The sequence below is a fragment of the Candoia aspera genome, chromosome 1 (assembly GCF_035149785.1).
Source record: "Candoia aspera isolate rCanAsp1 chromosome 1, rCanAsp1.hap2, whole genome shotgun sequence".
In the NCBI taxonomy this organism is placed as follows: domain Eukaryota; kingdom Metazoa; phylum Chordata; class Lepidosauria; order Squamata; family Boidae; genus Candoia; species Candoia aspera.
In genome coordinates, this window is record NC_086153.1 from 139,231,509 (window position 1) to 139,249,616 (window position 18,108).

Consider the following 18,108-nt stretch of genomic DNA (forward strand, 5'->3'; position numbering starts at 1 on the left):
TCATCATAAGGCTCTTCAGTTCCTCTTTGCTTTCAGCCATCGAAGTGGTATCATCTGCATATCTGAGATGGTTAATGTTTCTTCCAGAGATTTTAACTCCAGCCTTGGATTCCTCAAGCCCAGCATGTTGCATGATGTGTTCTGCGTACAAGTTGAATGGGTAGGGTGAGAGTATACAGCCCTGCCGTACTCCTTTCCCAATCTTAAACCAGTCCGTTGTTCCGTGGTCTGTTCTTACTGTTGCTACTTGGTCGTTATACAGATTCTTCAGGAGGCAGACAAGATGACTTGGTATCCCCATACCACTAAGAACTTGCCACAATTTGTTGTCTACACAGTCAAAGGCTTTAGAATAGTCAATAAAAGAGAAATAGATGTTTTTCTGAAACTCCCTGGCTTTTTCCATTATCCATCGGATATTGGCAATTTGGTCCCTAGTTCCTCTGCCTTTTCTAAACCCAGCTTGTACATCTGGCAATTCTCGCTCCATGAATTGCTGAAGTCTACCTTGCAGGATCTTGAGCATTACCTTGCTGACATGTGAAATGAGTGCCACTGTTCGATAGTTTGAACATTCTTTATTGTTTCCCTTTTTTGGTATGGGGATATAAGTTGATTTTTTCCAGTCTGATGGCCATTCTTGTGTTTTCCAAATTTGCTGGCATATAGCATGCATTACCTTGACAGCATCATCTTGCAAGATTTTGAATAGTTCAGCTGGGATGCCGTCGTCTCCTGCTGCCTTGTTATTAGCAATGCTTCTTAAGGCCCATTCAACCTCACTCTTCAGGATGTCTGGCTCTAGCTCCCTGACCACACCGTCAAAGCTATCCCCGATATTGTTATCCTTCCTATACAGGTCTTCCATTTATTCTTGCCACCTTTTCTTGACCTCTTCTTCTTCTGTTAGGCCCTTGCCATCTTTGTTTTTGATCATACCCATTTTTGCCTGGAATTTACCTCCAATGTTTCTAATTTACTGGAAGAGGTCTCTTGTCCTTCCTATTCTATTGTCTTCTTCCACTTCACGCATTGCTTGTTTAAAAATAATTCCTTATCTCTTCTGGCTAGCCTCTGGAATTTTGCATTTAATTGGGCATATCTCCCCCTATCACAGTTGCCTTTTGCTTTCCTTCTTTCTTGGGCTACTTCTAGTGTCTCAGCAGACAGCCATTTTGCCTTCTTGGTTTTCTCTTTCTTTGGGACGTATTTTGTTGCCGCCTCCTGAACAATGTTGCGAACTTCTGTCCATAGTTCTTCCGGGACCCTATCTACTAAGTCCAGTCCCTTAAATCTATTCTTCACCTCCACTGCATATTCCTTAGGAATATTAGCTGATCTGTGGGTCTTCCCTAATCTCTTTAGTCTGATCCTAAATTGTGCAAGAAGAAGTTCGTGATCTGAACTACAGTCAGCTCCAGGTCTTGTTTTTACCGACTGTATAGATGTCCGCCACCTTTGGCTGCAAAGGATGTAGTCAATCTGATTTCGGTGTTGTCCATCTGGGGAAGTCCATGTATAAAGCCGCCTCTTAGGTTGTTGGAAGAGAGTGTTTGTTATGCAGAGTGAGTTGTCTTGGCAAAATTCTATCAGCCTATGTCGTGCTTCGTTTTGTTCTCCCAGGCCATACTTACCTGTAATTCCAGGTGTCATTTGACTGCCCACCTTAGCATTCCAGTCTCCCGTGATGAAAATACCATCTCTTTTAGGCGTGTTGTCCAGTAGGTGCTGCAGGTCCTCATAGAACTGCTCTACTTCAGCTTCTTCAGCATCTGTGGTTGGGGCGTATATTTGGATCACTGTGATGTTAGATAGCTTACCCTGAATTCGAATTGAGATCATTCTGTCGTTTTTTGGATTGTATCCAAGCACTGCTTTAGCCACTTTGCTATTAATTATGAAGGCTACTCCATTTCTTCTGTGGTCCTCTTGTCCACAGTAGTAGATCTGGTGATCATTTGATGTGAAGTGGCCCATTCCAGTCCATTTCAGTTCACTGACGCCCAAAATGTCTATCTTTAATCTTGACATCTCACCAAGAACCACATCCAATTTGCCCTGGCTCATAGATCTTACATTCCAGGCTCCAATGGTGTGTTGATCCTTAGAACATCGGATTCACCGTTCACCACCAGCACTGTCGGCCGCTAGCCGTCCTTTCGGCTTTGAGCTAGCTGCGTCATCACGTCTGGGGCTAGTTGAACCCATCCTCTGTTCCTCCCCAGTAGCATTTTGACCATCTTCCGACCTGGGAGTCTCATCTTCTGATGGTATACCGACATACCTCTGGTTGTACTGATCCATTTAGTTTTCACGGCAAGAATACTGGGGTGGGTTGCCATTACCTTCCCCAGGGATCGCATTTAGTCTGACCTGTCTGTCTTGACCTTCCCGTCTTGGGTGGCCCTTCACGGTTTAGCTCATGGCATCATTGAGGTGCTCAAGCTCCAGCACCACGACAAGGTAACGATCCTTTGCTGAAGGGTGCTGTGTTAGGCTTTGTGTATAACGCTGTCACACCCACTGTCAAGTCAGTGCTTAGTTTAATTTTGTTCTAGACGGCAAGAGGGGTTGTGACTCAGACGCCAGACAGATAGGCAGGAGATAGGGCATCCTGTGTTGCTACTTAAACCAGAAATGCAGATAGAGCAGGCTATCTAGAGAAGAAGTTCTCCATTAGCTTGTCACATCAATTTATTTGGTTCACACTAAAACCTTACGAGAAAAGGTTGGGTTCGTACATCACACTAGACCATTGTGTAGACATTTTGGTTTGGCATAAAATGTGTAAATCCAACCAAAAACACTCTTCCAGCCTTATATTTTGATTGCTAAACTCACCTCGTTGGAAGGCTGTAGCAAAAAAAAGGAACATTGCTTGGTTTATTAGTCCCAGGGAGTTGCTGTCTGTGTGGATGGGCTGTATTTATTTTGGTGGGTTATAAAATCTGGTCTTTTAATGTGGAACAGATCAGCAACTTTCACATGAACATCTCTCTGGCTAGGTCTAATATAACTTCAGGCACCTAGAAACTCACATTAATATCAAATGTGAGAACATTGAGTGAAAGTGTGCAAAACATTTGAAAGAAGTATGTTAGCAGGAGCAAGTTCCCACTCCTTGAAGTAATAAAGCTGCCACTTCTGGAGGGTTCACACAACTGTTTTGAAGATTATCTCTGGTGATCTAGATGCAGTCTGTGTGTACAGGACTACCAGCAAAGCGAAGTGACTATGCATGCATTGCTGTGTGCATACATCCAGAGCAGCCTTCTAAAGGAAGTAGCTGTTTCAATTAACGCTTCAAGTAGAGGTGTGTTACTCTCACAAGCATGCTTTCTAAAGCATTTCCTTTGAAGGCTTTGCACACCTCTAGTACTGAGCCTTCGTCCAGTATACTTGGACTTCCAAATGTATAAACTTTAATTTGAGAAAAACTAAAGAAGCTAATTAAAGATGGAGCATTTATTCCAAAAATACTTCACCAGCTTTTAATCTAAGTGATTAGAAAGACAAAAAGTTTCAGCACAAATAGTCACTTGCCTGTTTAACATTTTCTTCTAATTTATACAGGATTTGAAGAAGCCTTTTGATAAAGCATGGAAAGACTATGAAACCAAAGTGTACGTACTTCCGTTCTGATACATAGCAAATTTGTAACACATTGTCTCTTTCTCTGCTTGTTCATCCAAAAGTAAGGGTCACTGAGTTGACTAGATACATTGTATTACACCTACATTTTTTTTCCATGCAAGATTTATTGGTCACCTAATCTAGGCTTGGATCAGATCGAGTAAGTACTTGGATGGAAGATTACTGGGGAAAATTGGAAGAAGACAGTGACAAACCACTTCTTGTACTGTTGCCCATAGAATTGTTTGTATCTGCATAATCACCAAGATTCAGGCTCAGTTTAAAAAAAGGCTTCACCTTTACCTGTTTACTTCCAGTCTAGCTGCCTGAGGCCAATTTGCTACTGTTAGGTGTACAGTATATTGGGTAATGAGAGCCAGTTTGGTGTAGTGGTTAAGGCATCAGGCTAGAAACAGGGAGACCAGGAGTTCTAGTCCTGCCTTGTGCACAAAGCCAGCTGGGTGACCTTGGACCAGAAACTTTCCCTCAGCCGTAGGAAGGAGGCAATGGCAAGCCATTTCTGAAAAACCTTGCCAAGAAAATTACAGGGACTGTCCAGGCCGTCTCCAAGAATCAGACATGATTGAACGGATTTAAAGAAAAAATGGATAATAGCTTACAACAACCTGTGTGAACTCCCTTGGTTAAAAAGTATACCTTGCAGGAGGTGAGACAGCTTGATACCAAAACCCTGTCTGTGTTTGTATGAGCATGCTGTTCTTTGATGAGACAGATATTTTTCCCATTGAGATTAGTACAACTTAATACTCAGTTAATCACTCTACTTTTCCTGTAGAAGGATGGCATCAGTGTAGGAAGTGAAGAAAAGAGGAAGCCTAAGAAATACAGAGATCCGTTTCCTCAATTTTTTGAGCAAGGAAGCTGTTCTCTGGAGTAATTAAGCATAGCCTATAAAAACACTTTTTAAAAAATTGTATGGATCTACAGTAGTTCCAAATAATATGCAGTGACATAAAGTTTACAAGGCAGCAGTAAATACGCCTATTTAAAAATCAGTCATAGCTTTCAAAAATCCAAATAAGTCTTGCTTTGCTTTAAGAACTTGTCCTAACTTTGGCGAGCACTGAGATGAAGTATGAGGAGTCCCTCTCTAGGAGCCCTGATTGGGTGTAAATGTAACAAATAAATATAGAAGCTTAGATTCTTGAGCTGAAAACTTCCTGGCATCCATTTCTTCACTGCAGAGTCAGAATAATAAGACTATTTTACTTAAAAGAACCTCCAGACTCAATTTCACCCTGATCATAAATCAGAATCTCGAATTGAAAAACTATTATTATTGCTTTTGGACTATTGTTTATGGTTCTCATTTCTCATCAAAGTCCTGTTAAATAAATGACCATCTCTTTGTGTGGAAACCAACATTTTGTTGCCACCCACCCCCAAATTTCTGTGGTCCTATAAATGTCCCCAACATATATTTTTAATCCAAATAATCAAAAAAGTAATTTCACTTTACATGGTTGACTTACTTTGTATTACATGGGTGCTATTGAATGTGTGATAGCTTTTGCTTTTCTGCTTTATACTGTTTCTGGTAAGGCCTGATTTATGGCAACTAAGTACCCATTAATTGTGGTTAAAGTTCTAGTAGTTGTGGTAAAAATTCCACTAGTTGAATGTGGGCCTATGGCTATATTGGCCTGATCTGAGGTCTTACTTTGTTTATGTTCTTTTAAGCCTTTATTTATACACTTAAACATTAATAGCTAGTAATAGCATATTTGGAAGAAATGGCTGTGATGGAGAAAGATTCTCATGGTAGAGAAGGTGGTCTGAGTCAGGCATTTACTGAATGTATTGCACTGGATGCATTATGGGGAAGCCCACTGAATGAGGCAGTTCGAAGGGGACTTTCACGTGCCTTGGCCTGAACATGAGTACTGTAGATGTAATCTCCACATGATGAAGCATCATAAAAGGAAGGAATATTTAGGTAATGTTTGTGGGGATACTTGAACGTCCCCCTCCAGTTTTAGTCTTCAAGCATAGGGGTGAAGTTACTTAGGTACAAGCTATAAAGTCAGTGACAGAGCATGAGGTTTGCCTCTGAAGTTCCAGGTTCAATCTCTGGCAACTCTAGGTAGGGCTTGGAAATGCTTCATTTTGAAGTACTGGGAAGATGCTGATAGAATGGAGAGTGTACTGAGCTGTGTGGGCCAGTGGTCTGGCTTGGTGCAAGGCAGTTTCCCATATTTTCAGGTATGAATCACATCCAGTCATTAAGCCTGACATCCCGATTGGCTGAACTTTCAGTATGCAATGCCAGTAATAAGCTCTTGAGTTATTATGAACTTGGTTTTTCAACTTTTTTGCAATATCAAAGGTTGTATGGATTTCAGAATATGAAGTTTGGGTTACAGTATCACTGTAACTACTGGACTCAAGGTCACTCTGGCAACATACCATGAAGACAAAGTTGTAATGAATGTATATGTGCAAAACCTTGTTCTAAACAGGATTAGAATTCCAAAATTCTTCAGATGGTATGTGCTACTTTCGTAAGTGTGCATCCCTTTCTTTCCAAGTTATTAGAGAGAAAGAAAAGCATTAGTTCTGTGATACAAATTAGATTGTCTCCCAACATTCTTTTAATGTTCATTCTCTATTAGTTGGCCTGTGGGCTTGTGTTACAGCTGTATTTATTCTGTATTCTTTCATCCCAGTAAGCAGCGAACCAACTAAATGCCTCTACTAATTTAGCTCAGCATCCCTAGGTAGCAGCAGATATTAATTTGATGATCAGATAAAACTTCTCTCAAGTTTCAGCGCTTCTGCCTCTTTTGGCATCTTCCAGAGAACAAGCTATTTATAAGGCCAGGTCCAGAAGTAACACCCAGTCTTCTACCTTGATACTAATATTCAGGAGTATCTTTCAAGTATGTGCAACCATTGCATCCCAGAGGGATGAATATTGCTCTCTCCATCTAAATTTCACAGCTAAAACTATGATTAGTATGGCATCAGCATTGATGTTAATGCTGGTCATAGCCAGCCTAAACTGTAGCTCCAGATGTCAAATTATAGTGGCTTGGCACTACAGAGGAAATGGAGAGGAGAAATATTTGTGCATCTTTACTGTATTTTATAAAAAGTTATATTGCCAGAATTGAGAATGTATGTTAAGAAATAGAATAATTTCTGTAGTGCCTTGTGTTACTAAAACACTGAAACATCCAATTAAGGCACTGCTGGGAACATGATAATAGGCAGGAAGTGCAATTAATCATATTTGTTATTATGGAAGCTCTTAATTCAAACAAAACAATGCTTGTAGTCTACATCCTCTGAATAAAGAAGGAGTCTCAGTATTCTTTTATTAAAATGTGCTGTATGGTTTTACATATTGGAAGTTGGATATCTGGTACAAGATTTAGTAATCCCTCCAGATGTGTTAGGAGAACATCTCCTAAAATTCTCATACAACCTGCTGATTAAAAATTCTTGGAGGTCACGCCAAGTTGGGATATGGCTTGTCTGTAGTGTCTGACCTGTAAGGCAGCCCAGTTAGTGAGTTACTTCATCATTTTCAGAAGCAGAATTTGCTCCTGCTCTACACAGTCTTTCTTCCTCCATGGGAATCTGCTTCAGAATATTTTCCAGGATGTTATATTCCTGCATGTGAATAATTTAAAAAAGAATCCAGTGGTAGTCATTCATCAGGTTACAGCTGAGGAAAATGACAAGGGAAGCAACATCTCTCTGAATTGTATCAAGTTTTTCAGTATTTAAGAATTGGTGCCTGGACATGTTTTTGTTCTTCCCTCCCCATCCCCTGATCATGGTGTTTGGATTACAAATCTGTGAGCAGGTCTGTGTTTGTTCTTTTATTGAGTGTATGAGAGCACTTTTGGCAAACAAGCCAGATAAATGGGCTATAAATATATGATACAGTATTTTTTTTTTGAGAGGTGACTCACTCATTTCAAGAACAATGATCTGGAACTAATGCACAAAACTGAGTGACCCTTTCCATTCCCTTAATTCACTTTTGCTTTGTAGGTATCATGTTCAAATTTTGTCCAGTGTGTGACTGCTGCCTGTATTTAACATAAAATGTTGGCAGAGACCTTGGGGTTGTCTGGGCAGCTGACATGCTAAGACGCAGAAGCCTTTAGTCCTGCCTTTTGGCTTTCATTTACAGCACCACTTAGCTCAGGAACAGGGAGAGGTGACAGCTGTAGTCTGCACTGATTGGGGGTGAAGGTAAAGTGCTCTGTGACAAGGAAAAGCTGTGTAAAGCTCATAGCTTGATAGAATGCTGATTATGGAAGGATGGCAGATGATACTGAGGATGTAGTAAAAGTAGGCCAGGCTATGGGGATATTTCAGTAACATATGTCACCTGTCTGTAGATCATGGAAGGGCTCTCCACAATACAATTTCTTCTTAGACTTTTAAGTTATTAAGGGAAGGACTGGACACCGTCTTCTGAGAGCTTGTTGAGAAAGGTCTAGTGCAAATGCTGGATCTTAGCATTTGATTAATGCAGAAGTGCTGAACTGGAACTGCACAAACTGAATAATAGCATTTTGGGTTCCCTTTCCCAGTTCTATAAATAAGTAAGCAAGCAAGCAATCAAGTAAAGATTTGGGGAGGCAAAAGAAAAAGGAATTCATCTGTAACATTCATTCTTTATAAATACTGCATGAATTATAAATGCAGTACTGTTGTATGATTCTTCTCCAGCGTTAAAAAGTGGGAATAATATTTTGAAATTTGGGTTTGCGTGTGAGCTTGCATCCTTCATGCATCAGTGTTGATACCAGAGAGCGGCAAGCTTCATTGGCAAGGATCCTCCTGAGTAATCAGAACTTGCTTTCAGTCCCTTAGAAATTCTCATTTTTTCCCTATGGCATCCTTTTAAAGGTCAATTTTATCATCATTATTTCTTTCTGATTTTTTCTATACAGCTGTATCACTGTTACAAATGAATAAATTTGTAGGAAACAAATTCTTCAAAGTGTCTACTTGTCTCTGAGCTATGCAACTCAAATGTTTTGGCCATCCCTGATGTAACTGATCTTGGTCTGTCCTGCATTATTTTTGTTTAAGGATACAGTGTTGTTGATCCAGAATTATAGACAACAGTATTGCCTCACTAACCTTGGTAATGCTTTGTAGGTAAAGGTAAAGGTTTCCCTTGACATTAAGTCCAGCCGTGTCTGACTCTAGGGGGCGGTGCTCATCTCCGTTTCAAGGCCGAAGAGCCGGCGTTTGTCCGTAGACACTTCCTCAGTCATGTGGCCAGCATGAGTAAACGGAACGCCGTTACCTGCCCACCGAAGCGGTACCTATTAATCGACTCACATTTGCATGTTTTCGAACTGCTAGGTTGGCAGGAGCTGGGACTAGCAACGGGAGCTCACCCTGCCACGCGGATTCGAACCGCCGACCTTCCGATCAGCAAGCTCAGCAGCTCAGCGGTTTAACCTGCAGCGCCACCGCGTCCCACTTATGCTTTGTACTTCAATTTAAAATGGGTTGTGCCATTCTGAAACAAAAACAGTTAACAATTAAAGCATAATTTTACTGATTTTCTTCCATACAGGACAAAAATAGAAAAAGAGAAAAAAGAACACGCTAAATTACATGGAATGATTCGCACAGAAATTAGTGGCGCTGAAATAGCAGAAGAGATGGAAAAAGAGCGAAGATTCTTCCAGTTGCAGATGTGCGAGGTAAGAATATACAAGGAGCAATTTTCATTCTCCCATAACAAATGATCATGTTATGCAGGTTCTACAGAACTGTCTGAAGAGAATTTTGATTCTACTGATTTTTATTTCAGGGTATTTCTTCTGTTGGCACAATTACTTTACATTTTATCCATGATAAATGGACAGATTTGCAGATTATAAACCAGCCCCCTTAGTCAAGCCCTTTATGTAACTATTTCATCCTAGGCTTAGAGGATTGTCTCCTTTGTGCATTTAAGTTACCATCTGCTGCACAGTAGTGTTAGAAAATGAAAATTTCTGTTGATTTAGTTAAGCAGGGATGTTGAACAACTGCTGAGGAAACACTGCTGATGCCTTGAGGAGTTACAGTGACTCTCCAGCCTATGGATTCTTCTGCAGCAATTCAGTGTGTTAATTTTAGCTTTCAACTTGGCTGTTCTTTAGTCCTATACATCGGTAACCCTCCTGCTTCTTGAAATGACATTTGGGGAAGAGATTGGGAATCTGGTGGGCAGCTCTCTCCTTCTCTTGTCTTTCAGGTTTGTTGTCTTCCCACACGTCTCTACTACTTAAATGAAAATATGGCATCACCTCTAGATCCGATCAGCTGTGGTTAGCACAGTGATTGAAACTGTGTTGTGAAACTGCCTTGGTTTGGAAACAAACAGTCACCAAGTTTGGTAATCTGAATGTCACCTCAAACTATAAATAAAAGAATCCAGAAACGATGGAGGAAATTGGTGTACTGGAAAAGGACAGAATAATGACCCTGAGTTATCTGTGGCTTAGTTTCTAAATCAGCAGACCTGATGCTTATCAAATGTGTTAGAATTCAGCACCTATAATTTCCTGCCAGGATTGTCAAATTTGATCAAAGTATTTTAAGATTTGACAGGTGAGCCTGACCTGCAGAATTTTCTGTACTCAGCCAGCTTGATATGAATAGGAATAGAGCAAACTGCGGAATTATGGCAAAAAGTTAGGACCTTGAGAATGGTGTAAATGAAACAAAAGATGTCTCTGTAACTGTGTGGAAAAGGCTGATTTCTCTACTCCAGTGTGTGCTTTGGGATTCTTCTGTTGTTTTTTCCCTGTTCTGCCTCATTCTTCACAATAATAAAAGGATAAATAACTTCATTCTTAAAATACCCATTAGAGGGATCTTCTCAGTAAGGACACAAGGGGATGTGATCATAAAAAGTTTATTGTATCTATGTGTGTCTTTGCTGTTGGTGTTTTTTTAGTTAGGTTTCAAGATTAATTTAGCAAAAAGAAATTGGTTCTTGTCCATCTGAGTAGAGATGAACAATGCTAGGTGTTTAATGATTAATTATTTGTTCTATTTTATGTGTAGCTTGTATAAAAGATATATTTGTCCAATAAATAATAGTTTTTAGCTGGGGAGAGCTGCTCTGGAGTGGCTTGCATATAGAAAATATATTTGAGTTTTTGTACGCAGAGTCAATTTTTTAATATTTAAAGAAAGTGACTAGCAGCATTACTGTATTGTCTTCTATTAAACAGTCACATGCAATATGTGTGCAGTAGGTGGGACGGGGGGAGGGAAATAATGGGATTCACAATTTATTTGTGAAGCTCATACAAATCAAATGACCGAATCTACAAGCAACCATGCTTTACATCGCTGTCTCAAGCAGCACCATTTGTTTCTACTTAGGAAATGTTCCTAGTGCTCTAAGGAGATGGAACTCCTGAAGGGGAATGTTTAGGAGACCTCCTTTGTCTCAAAAGTGCTGCTCTTCAATGAAGCCTTAAATGTGCAGAACAATACAATGGGACGTAGCCCATAACTTGCTTTGTTTATTTAATTAACACATCATTAATAATTAATTTATTATTAAATTATTATTTACCCTTAGGTTTAGATATTAAGCTTAATGACTAAGGGAGCCTTCTCAGACAGCATATACTCTACAGTGCTAATGCTGTTTGAACTGATTTAAAATATTTGAATATCACTTGCTCAGCAACTCTAATTCCAAAACAGTAAATGCTCTTTTTGTATGCTTTATCAACAGTACCTGCTGAAAGTCAATGAAATCAAGATTAAGAAAGGAGTTGACCTGCTTCAAAACCTGATCAAGTATTTCCACGCACAGTGCAAGTATGTTTTACATCATGACAACCATATGCTCTCTGAAAACAAAGTTCTTGTTAGTTTGTGTGGCAGATTGCATCACTGACCTTTAAAAAAAAATCTGTATAACTCAACTGTTCATCCTTCACAAATGTTCTTCTATAAGGGCTAGTTGTTGTCTAAAGGGTTTATTATTTCCAATTAAATGAGGCATAGACTAATATTATGGCCTATACTAATAATTTAATTTCCACCTGGCCATTTAGTCATAAATCTTGTCATTAAAAAAAAGTGAGGCTGCTATTAGGGGAGTGCCAATAATTTCAAAGTTTGAAATAGTTCAAGCTGCAAATGCTGTTTTTTGTTGTTGTTGCCTGAGAAACGGGTGATAGACTGGCCTACAACGAAATCCTTGTTTGTTTATGTTCAGCTATGACCATAATTAATTATTATCTGTCATTATTATTATTATTATTATTATTATTATTATTATTATTATTATTATTATTATTATACAGGCTCTTTGCATTTGAGACAAGTTGTTCCAACTTTGCCAGAAGGGTTTTGACCACTCCAACAGTGCTTTTAGTTCCATAGAGGCCCATTTGAGCCCAGAACACTTCTGGAATGATTGGATCAGCACTTCTGCTAAAGTCACAACATCCGTTTTGGAGTTCTGAAACAGCATGTTTTAAGCTCAAAATGCTTTCTGTTTTGCACAACACTTACATGCATGCCAGGGGGACGCGGTGGCGCTGCGGGTTAAACCGCTGAGCTGTCGATCGGAAGGCCGGCAGTTCGAAACCGCGCGGCGGGGTGAGCTCCCGTTGTTAATCCCAGCTCCTGCTCATCTAGCAGTTCGAAAACATGCAAATGTGAGTAGATCAATAGGTACCGCTTCGGCGGGAAGGTAACGGCGTTCCGAGTCGTCATGCTGGCCACATGACCCGGAAGTGTCTATGACAACGCCGGCTCCAAGGCTTAGAAACGGAGATGAGCACCGCCCCCTAGAGTCGAATTCAACTGGACTTTACGTCAAGGGAAACCTTTACCCTTTACCTACATGCATGCCAGGTTTTGTATTTTGTGGAATTTGTCAAGTTATTAACTGGGAGAGGGAGTGGAACTGTACCTTCATTCACTCGGCTAAAGTAAGGAAAGAGAAACTGCAGAATTCTGATTTTCATCATCCCCTCTTTGAGCATTGTAGCAAAAAAACTATCTTCCTGTTAAAACAGGTCTAAACCAGTGTTGCTTCAAAGAAGAAAATTAGTTCACTGGGCTCAGAAAGAACATACAGTAATTCAGAACATATAATTTAATCTGTTTGCATGATTGGGGACTTTGCTGCTAAATATCAGGCATCATTGGCAATTTCTATGCAGGATTTGGGATTTTGAGAACCTGTGCTAGGTGCTCTTACAAAATATTGGTCAGAGCAGGTCACAAAATGCTCATTTACCAGAAGGCAAACTCACCCTCAGAGATGATCTCTGCCATTCCATGGAACTTGTGGGATCCATAAGTTTTGCTGCGGATAATTCTGATTCTAGAGACTGGTGCTTTTCTTTGCAGCACTTTTATTCTTTTAAGAGGGGGAATCTTTAAGAAGGGCAGGGAACCTGGTCTGAACCAAAGGAGGTGTGTGTGGGCATCATGTTGCCTACCCTGCTGTGGAAGGTAAGCAAAATGAGAAAGACGTTAATTCTCAAATATCCAGAAGATACTTATTGGGATGGATTCATATGGGCTGGGATCATAACTTACATGTGAAAGTCTGAAGGTAATATTTGAAATAAGTTTTTTGAGAATGATAAATTAACTGGCTTGCTTCAACCATTGTACTAAGCTATGGTTTATATAACCCTAACCATCATTTATTGATTTGAACCATAATTTAACACAAGGTGAACAATTATGGCTTAGCAAGATATGTGATCCCAGCCACAGTAATGAACTATCGACAGATAATAATTAATTATGGTCATAGCTGAACATAAACAAGGATTTGGTTGTAGGCCTGTCTGTCACCTGTTTTGCGGGCAACAAAATTACATTGCAGTTTGTCTTGACATAGGAGATTGGATTAATGAAAACTCCCAAGGACTGCTGCGTTGGTCCTATTACATGAGCATTAAAGTATCCATAATAATGTCATGAAGCATACATTTGACTATCACTTTCAGACTACTGCATGCATGTCGTCGTGTAAGTTAGAGGTCCTCAAACTCTTTTATGACATCCTGCTGGTTCGTAAGCAATTTGGAGTAAGGGGGTTGCAGATTTTTTGAGATCTGATAATCTTGTTCAGGCAAAGCAGGAGCAATGTAAAAACATTGCTTCCCACTTAACCTTCAGTGGACAGTTATGGTACTACAGTTTGAAAACCCCAGTGATGTTGTGAGGGACTGTGAGAATCAGGCTTAAGAGGAGTTGAGTGAGTGCAAGAAGAGAGAGCCCAGCCCAGCCAAGCAGGAAGGCTGTGGGAAGGAAATGTTTCAAAGAAACATTTAAGCTTTAAGTGGCTTGCTGTAAGCCTACCTGTCAGAATCACGATCAATGAACTTCTGGATCGTTTGATCGTGTTCTCTGCCATTTGAGTCAACGTGTGTCAAGCACTGATGGGAGGGGGAGAGCTGCTAAGAGTGAGAATTATGTTTCATCTAATGATGGGGCCGAAGGTCGTATCAGCTGGAGATGCCCGGTCTTGGAACGCTGGACTGTTGGTAGAAGGGGGAAGGAATCTGACGTGCCTGTGTGCTTTTAATTAGGTAGTTTGCGTGGGAAAACCTTAGTCAATGGCTTTTTGCTTCTATTCTGTACACATCTTCAGTAAATCTGAAATCTGCATTTTATATGGATGCATGAGTTAGAACCTTATTGAGTCAATTGTGTCAGTTCCTTACACTACCTGGCAACTTGCATTTAGGAGTTTTCAAGATTATGTTTTTACCCTGACTAGCATTAAAGATGCCTTCCTGAAACGTCCGTGGTTCTTGCTTCTGGAGTTTGCCAGCTTTGTGGGCTTGATAGATATATAGATTAAAATTTAAATATGGTATAACTATTTATTGCCAAACCCTAACCCCAATGAAGTCATTAGTTTTGCTCATGGACAGGTCACACAAATCGGTTTATCTTTTTAGGGAATCATGGTACCACAGAGTTCTGCATTGAGCTAAATTTGTTTTAATCATAGTGGCCTGGCTCATGCATAACCTTAAGCCATGCCTAATTTGACTCACATTAAACCTTAATTAAGCATCTTACAATTTAAATCCTGCTTTTTGTTATTCTAGGTGTATGATTTGTTGGCAGTTTAGTTTTTCTCATGCAAGAAAAACATGAAGCCACAATGTCGGAACAAATATTGCACAGGGGATATTGTAGTAACTTTATTCTCAAAATATCAGATGCCTAAAGAATCAAGAATATCGTATACTTCTGTGTACCCTTTCTCCTTTGAAACTTTCGTTTCAAGAGAGTTTTACAGTACAGGTAGTCCTCGCTTAACAACCCTAATTGGGACTGGAATTTCTATCACTAAGCAATGTAGTCGTTAGGTGAAACATCACATGACTGCACCACTTAGCCACGTCAGTTTCAGGAGTCCTGGCTGCAGTTGCTAGGCCAGGACTGTGCCATCATTAGGCAAGGACCTCATGCTTCTCCTACCCTGCTGTGCTTGCCTCTGCTTCAACTCCTCCACCTGCCTTTCTCCTCCCATCTCTGCCCTTTTGGCCACTCCGCACTCTGCCGCCCTTCCCTCCTTGTGCTCTGCCCTGCATCCCTTCCCCCATGCACTCCTCTGCCCTGTGCTCTGCCACCCCTGCTGGAAGGAAGGCCTTGCATGGCCAGCAGCTGCCTCCCAAAGAGCCAGGCTGGGCATACCTCGTCAGCAGTGGGAAAAGAAGATGGCGAAGGTCATCTGGGGTCGGCAGGGGCGGAGGAGCACAGAGCAGTGGAATGCAGGGTGGTGGGGGCGGCGGAGTACAGGGCGGTAGGGGTGCATGGTAGAGCTCAGGGCGGCAGGGGAAGCAGATTCCAGGGCAGCCAAAAGGGCAGAGTTGGGAGGGAGATAGGTGCGGGGGTTGAAGTGCACCCTGCAGTCGTAAATGTGAGCAGGCTGCCAAGTGCCCAGATTTTGATCATGTGACTGCAGGGGTGCTGCAGTGGCCGTAACTTTGAGGACCAGGCGTAAGTACCATTTGTTCAGCACTGTCATTACTTCAAACAGTCACTGAATGAATGGTCATTAATCAAGGACTACCTGTAATATCTCATAGAAGATTATGGCTGAGAAGTATGGTTTGTCTAACCATAGTTTCTTGAATAAGCCCCTTTTGTATTGTATTTATTTTAATGTATTGTGTGAATCCAGCCACTGAGGTTTGTAAATCATAGTTTACAGCAAAAGTGAGCCCAAGATCCCTTTCCAGGATGTTCTGCTGAAACTGTCAAACTTAGGTTATATAATTAGTTAAGCATTAAAATTAAGATTAAAGTTAAACAATTAAGCCTTGAGTGTTGGAATGAACAAAATTAGATACATGCAATAATAATAATAAATCAAAATAAAGTAGGTGCAAGTAAGTAAATAATTAGTTTATTGTTGTGACTACAGGTCATAAAAATGTAGCATGACATGAAAAGAAAAATAATAGTAATAAAAAGAAATGCCACATGCATAAAAAGAAGTACATCATACCAGGAAATTAAGTAGAACGAATACCCAGAACTACAATTTTGAACATAGACATTTCTTACTGAGTTTAGAAGAGTGTAGCAAAAATAGTGACCTGACTGCTAACAAATGGAATTGCATCTGCAAGAAGGTAATCCAATCCTTCTGCATCTGATCCTTTACGTTTGTCTGTCACCACTGTTTTTTCACTGATCTCATAGATAGGGCAGTAGAGGATGTAGTGAATGATGTTCTCCACTTGGCAGGAGCCACAGGGACAAAAGTGTTGCTCTGTGAAGTGTTTCCAGAATGCCCTTTCCTTTCGAGACATGCTGAAGACATAATCTGTAAGTGAATGGGCGTAAAGCTTTCTTGAGTTGTACACTGGTAATATTAACCAGATACTGTACTGGGAGAGGCTTCTATGTTTCTTATAACTAGGGGTACCAGAATGAAAACTTTGCTGATTACTACAGTGGTGTATCTCCTGACATCCTTTTTGAAGAGCTGATCTCTACAGTTTTTTCTGGTCTAAAATCTAAGTTCCTTCACAGGGAGCAGGGAGGATATAAGACAAAAGTCTGGTACCTTTTTTCCTGCCCCCCCACCAATAAAGCAGGTAACAAAATTTACCTTGAAAGCTTTCTAATTTCTTATAATACCTTAGTAGTGTAAACTGGACTTTAACAGAGACTGAGGATTGCTCTACCTCCAACCTTAGATAGGCAGTAGGAGTGTCCTGGAAATAAATAAGGTTTATTAAATCCCACTTGGATTCCAAAAAGAAAAGGGGAAAAAAGAAAGACCGAATATGCTGTCCCTTTCTCCCTCCAGTGGTATCACTCCTAGTCTGTGACTTGGTGTGATGTATAAGATGACCCATTGTGGTCTATTTCTAATACATGTGTTTATTTAAAACATTTATATACTACTTCCCATTAAAAATCCCAAAGCAGTTTCCTCTTCAGCAAACCATGATTAAAACTCATTGCCTTGTGTGATCCCAGCCATTGTCTTTATCTTTATTTCTGACTCTTGCCTATCTTATGCCTTTAAAAGATTCTTTATTGCAGAAAGTATTAATTAAATGTAGGTATGCTGAAGTCTTTTCACAGATTTCCTAATTTCAGTAGTGGACCCCTTGAGCCTCATAAAATGCATAAATGTATACCAAGCAAAGCTAATGCTTTGCATTAGCTAATTCTTTACAACCTTTACAAAACTTCGGAAACCTTACATTAACATTTATAGTTCCTTTTTTAAAAGAACTTTTTTTTCTTTCAAAGCTTCTTTCAGGATGGTCTGAAAGCAGTTGAAAGCCTCAAACCCTCAATAGAAAAGCTTTCCACAGATCTTCACACTGTAAGTAGCTGTTTGTTAGTCATATTTTTTGGACTTGTCCCAACTTCTGAATTGGACTTTCTGAAGGAGCTCACAAAATTCATAAAACACAAAATTGTATTTAAAAACAGACAGAAGCAACAAAAACAAAAGCTGTATTTATTTAAAGTTTAAAAACAAGAAAGTAAATAATTTGCGAGGGACTGTATATTGGTGGAAAGAACAGGTTTTAAATTTCTGAACTGAAAAAGTTAAAAAATGGAGAAGCAGAATGTCGAGATTTTCTTAACATGGAGATCAAGAGAAGAGGCAGATTTAATTGAAACAGCAAGAGATACGTGGTGGTATTTTGCCTGCCTGGTTCTCCTGTGATCATGCAAATTGGTATTACTGGATGGCCATGGTAATGCAGGCAGGGACAGCTGAGTTGAACCCAAGTGCTTAAAAGGATACTTCTCCCAATACTACCCCACCTGTGAACGGAGATCACATGGGAAGGCCTTGTTTATTGGATCAGCCTGCAGCGTGGTGGCCATGAATAGGATCTCAGTGGCAGCGTCCAGATGACAGAACTCTTTCCTGAGATGGGCACATCTGGTCCTCTAAGCCAGTGTTTCTCAACCTCAGCAACTTTAAGACACATGCTGGCT

General features: G+C 40.2%; 1 protein-coding gene across 2 annotated transcripts in view; it reads left to right on the forward strand.

Moving 5' to 3' along the window:
• The window catches only part of ASAP2 (ArfGAP with SH3 domain, ankyrin repeat and PH domain 2), a 114,568-nt gene that overhangs the window by 43,653 nt on the left and 52,807 nt on the right, over window positions 1-18,108 (forward strand). For both annotated transcript variants that reach the window (XM_063314352.1, XM_063314343.1), the window contains exons 5-8: window positions 3,574-3,623; window positions 9,206-9,335; window positions 11,375-11,460; window positions 17,404-17,479. In XM_063314352.1, coding sequence (XP_063170422.1) covers window positions 3,574-3,623; window positions 9,206-9,335; window positions 11,375-11,460; window positions 17,404-17,479 — 342 coding nt within the window. The remainder of the gene's footprint in view (window positions 1-3,573; window positions 3,624-9,205; window positions 9,336-11,374; window positions 11,461-17,403; window positions 17,480-18,108) is intronic.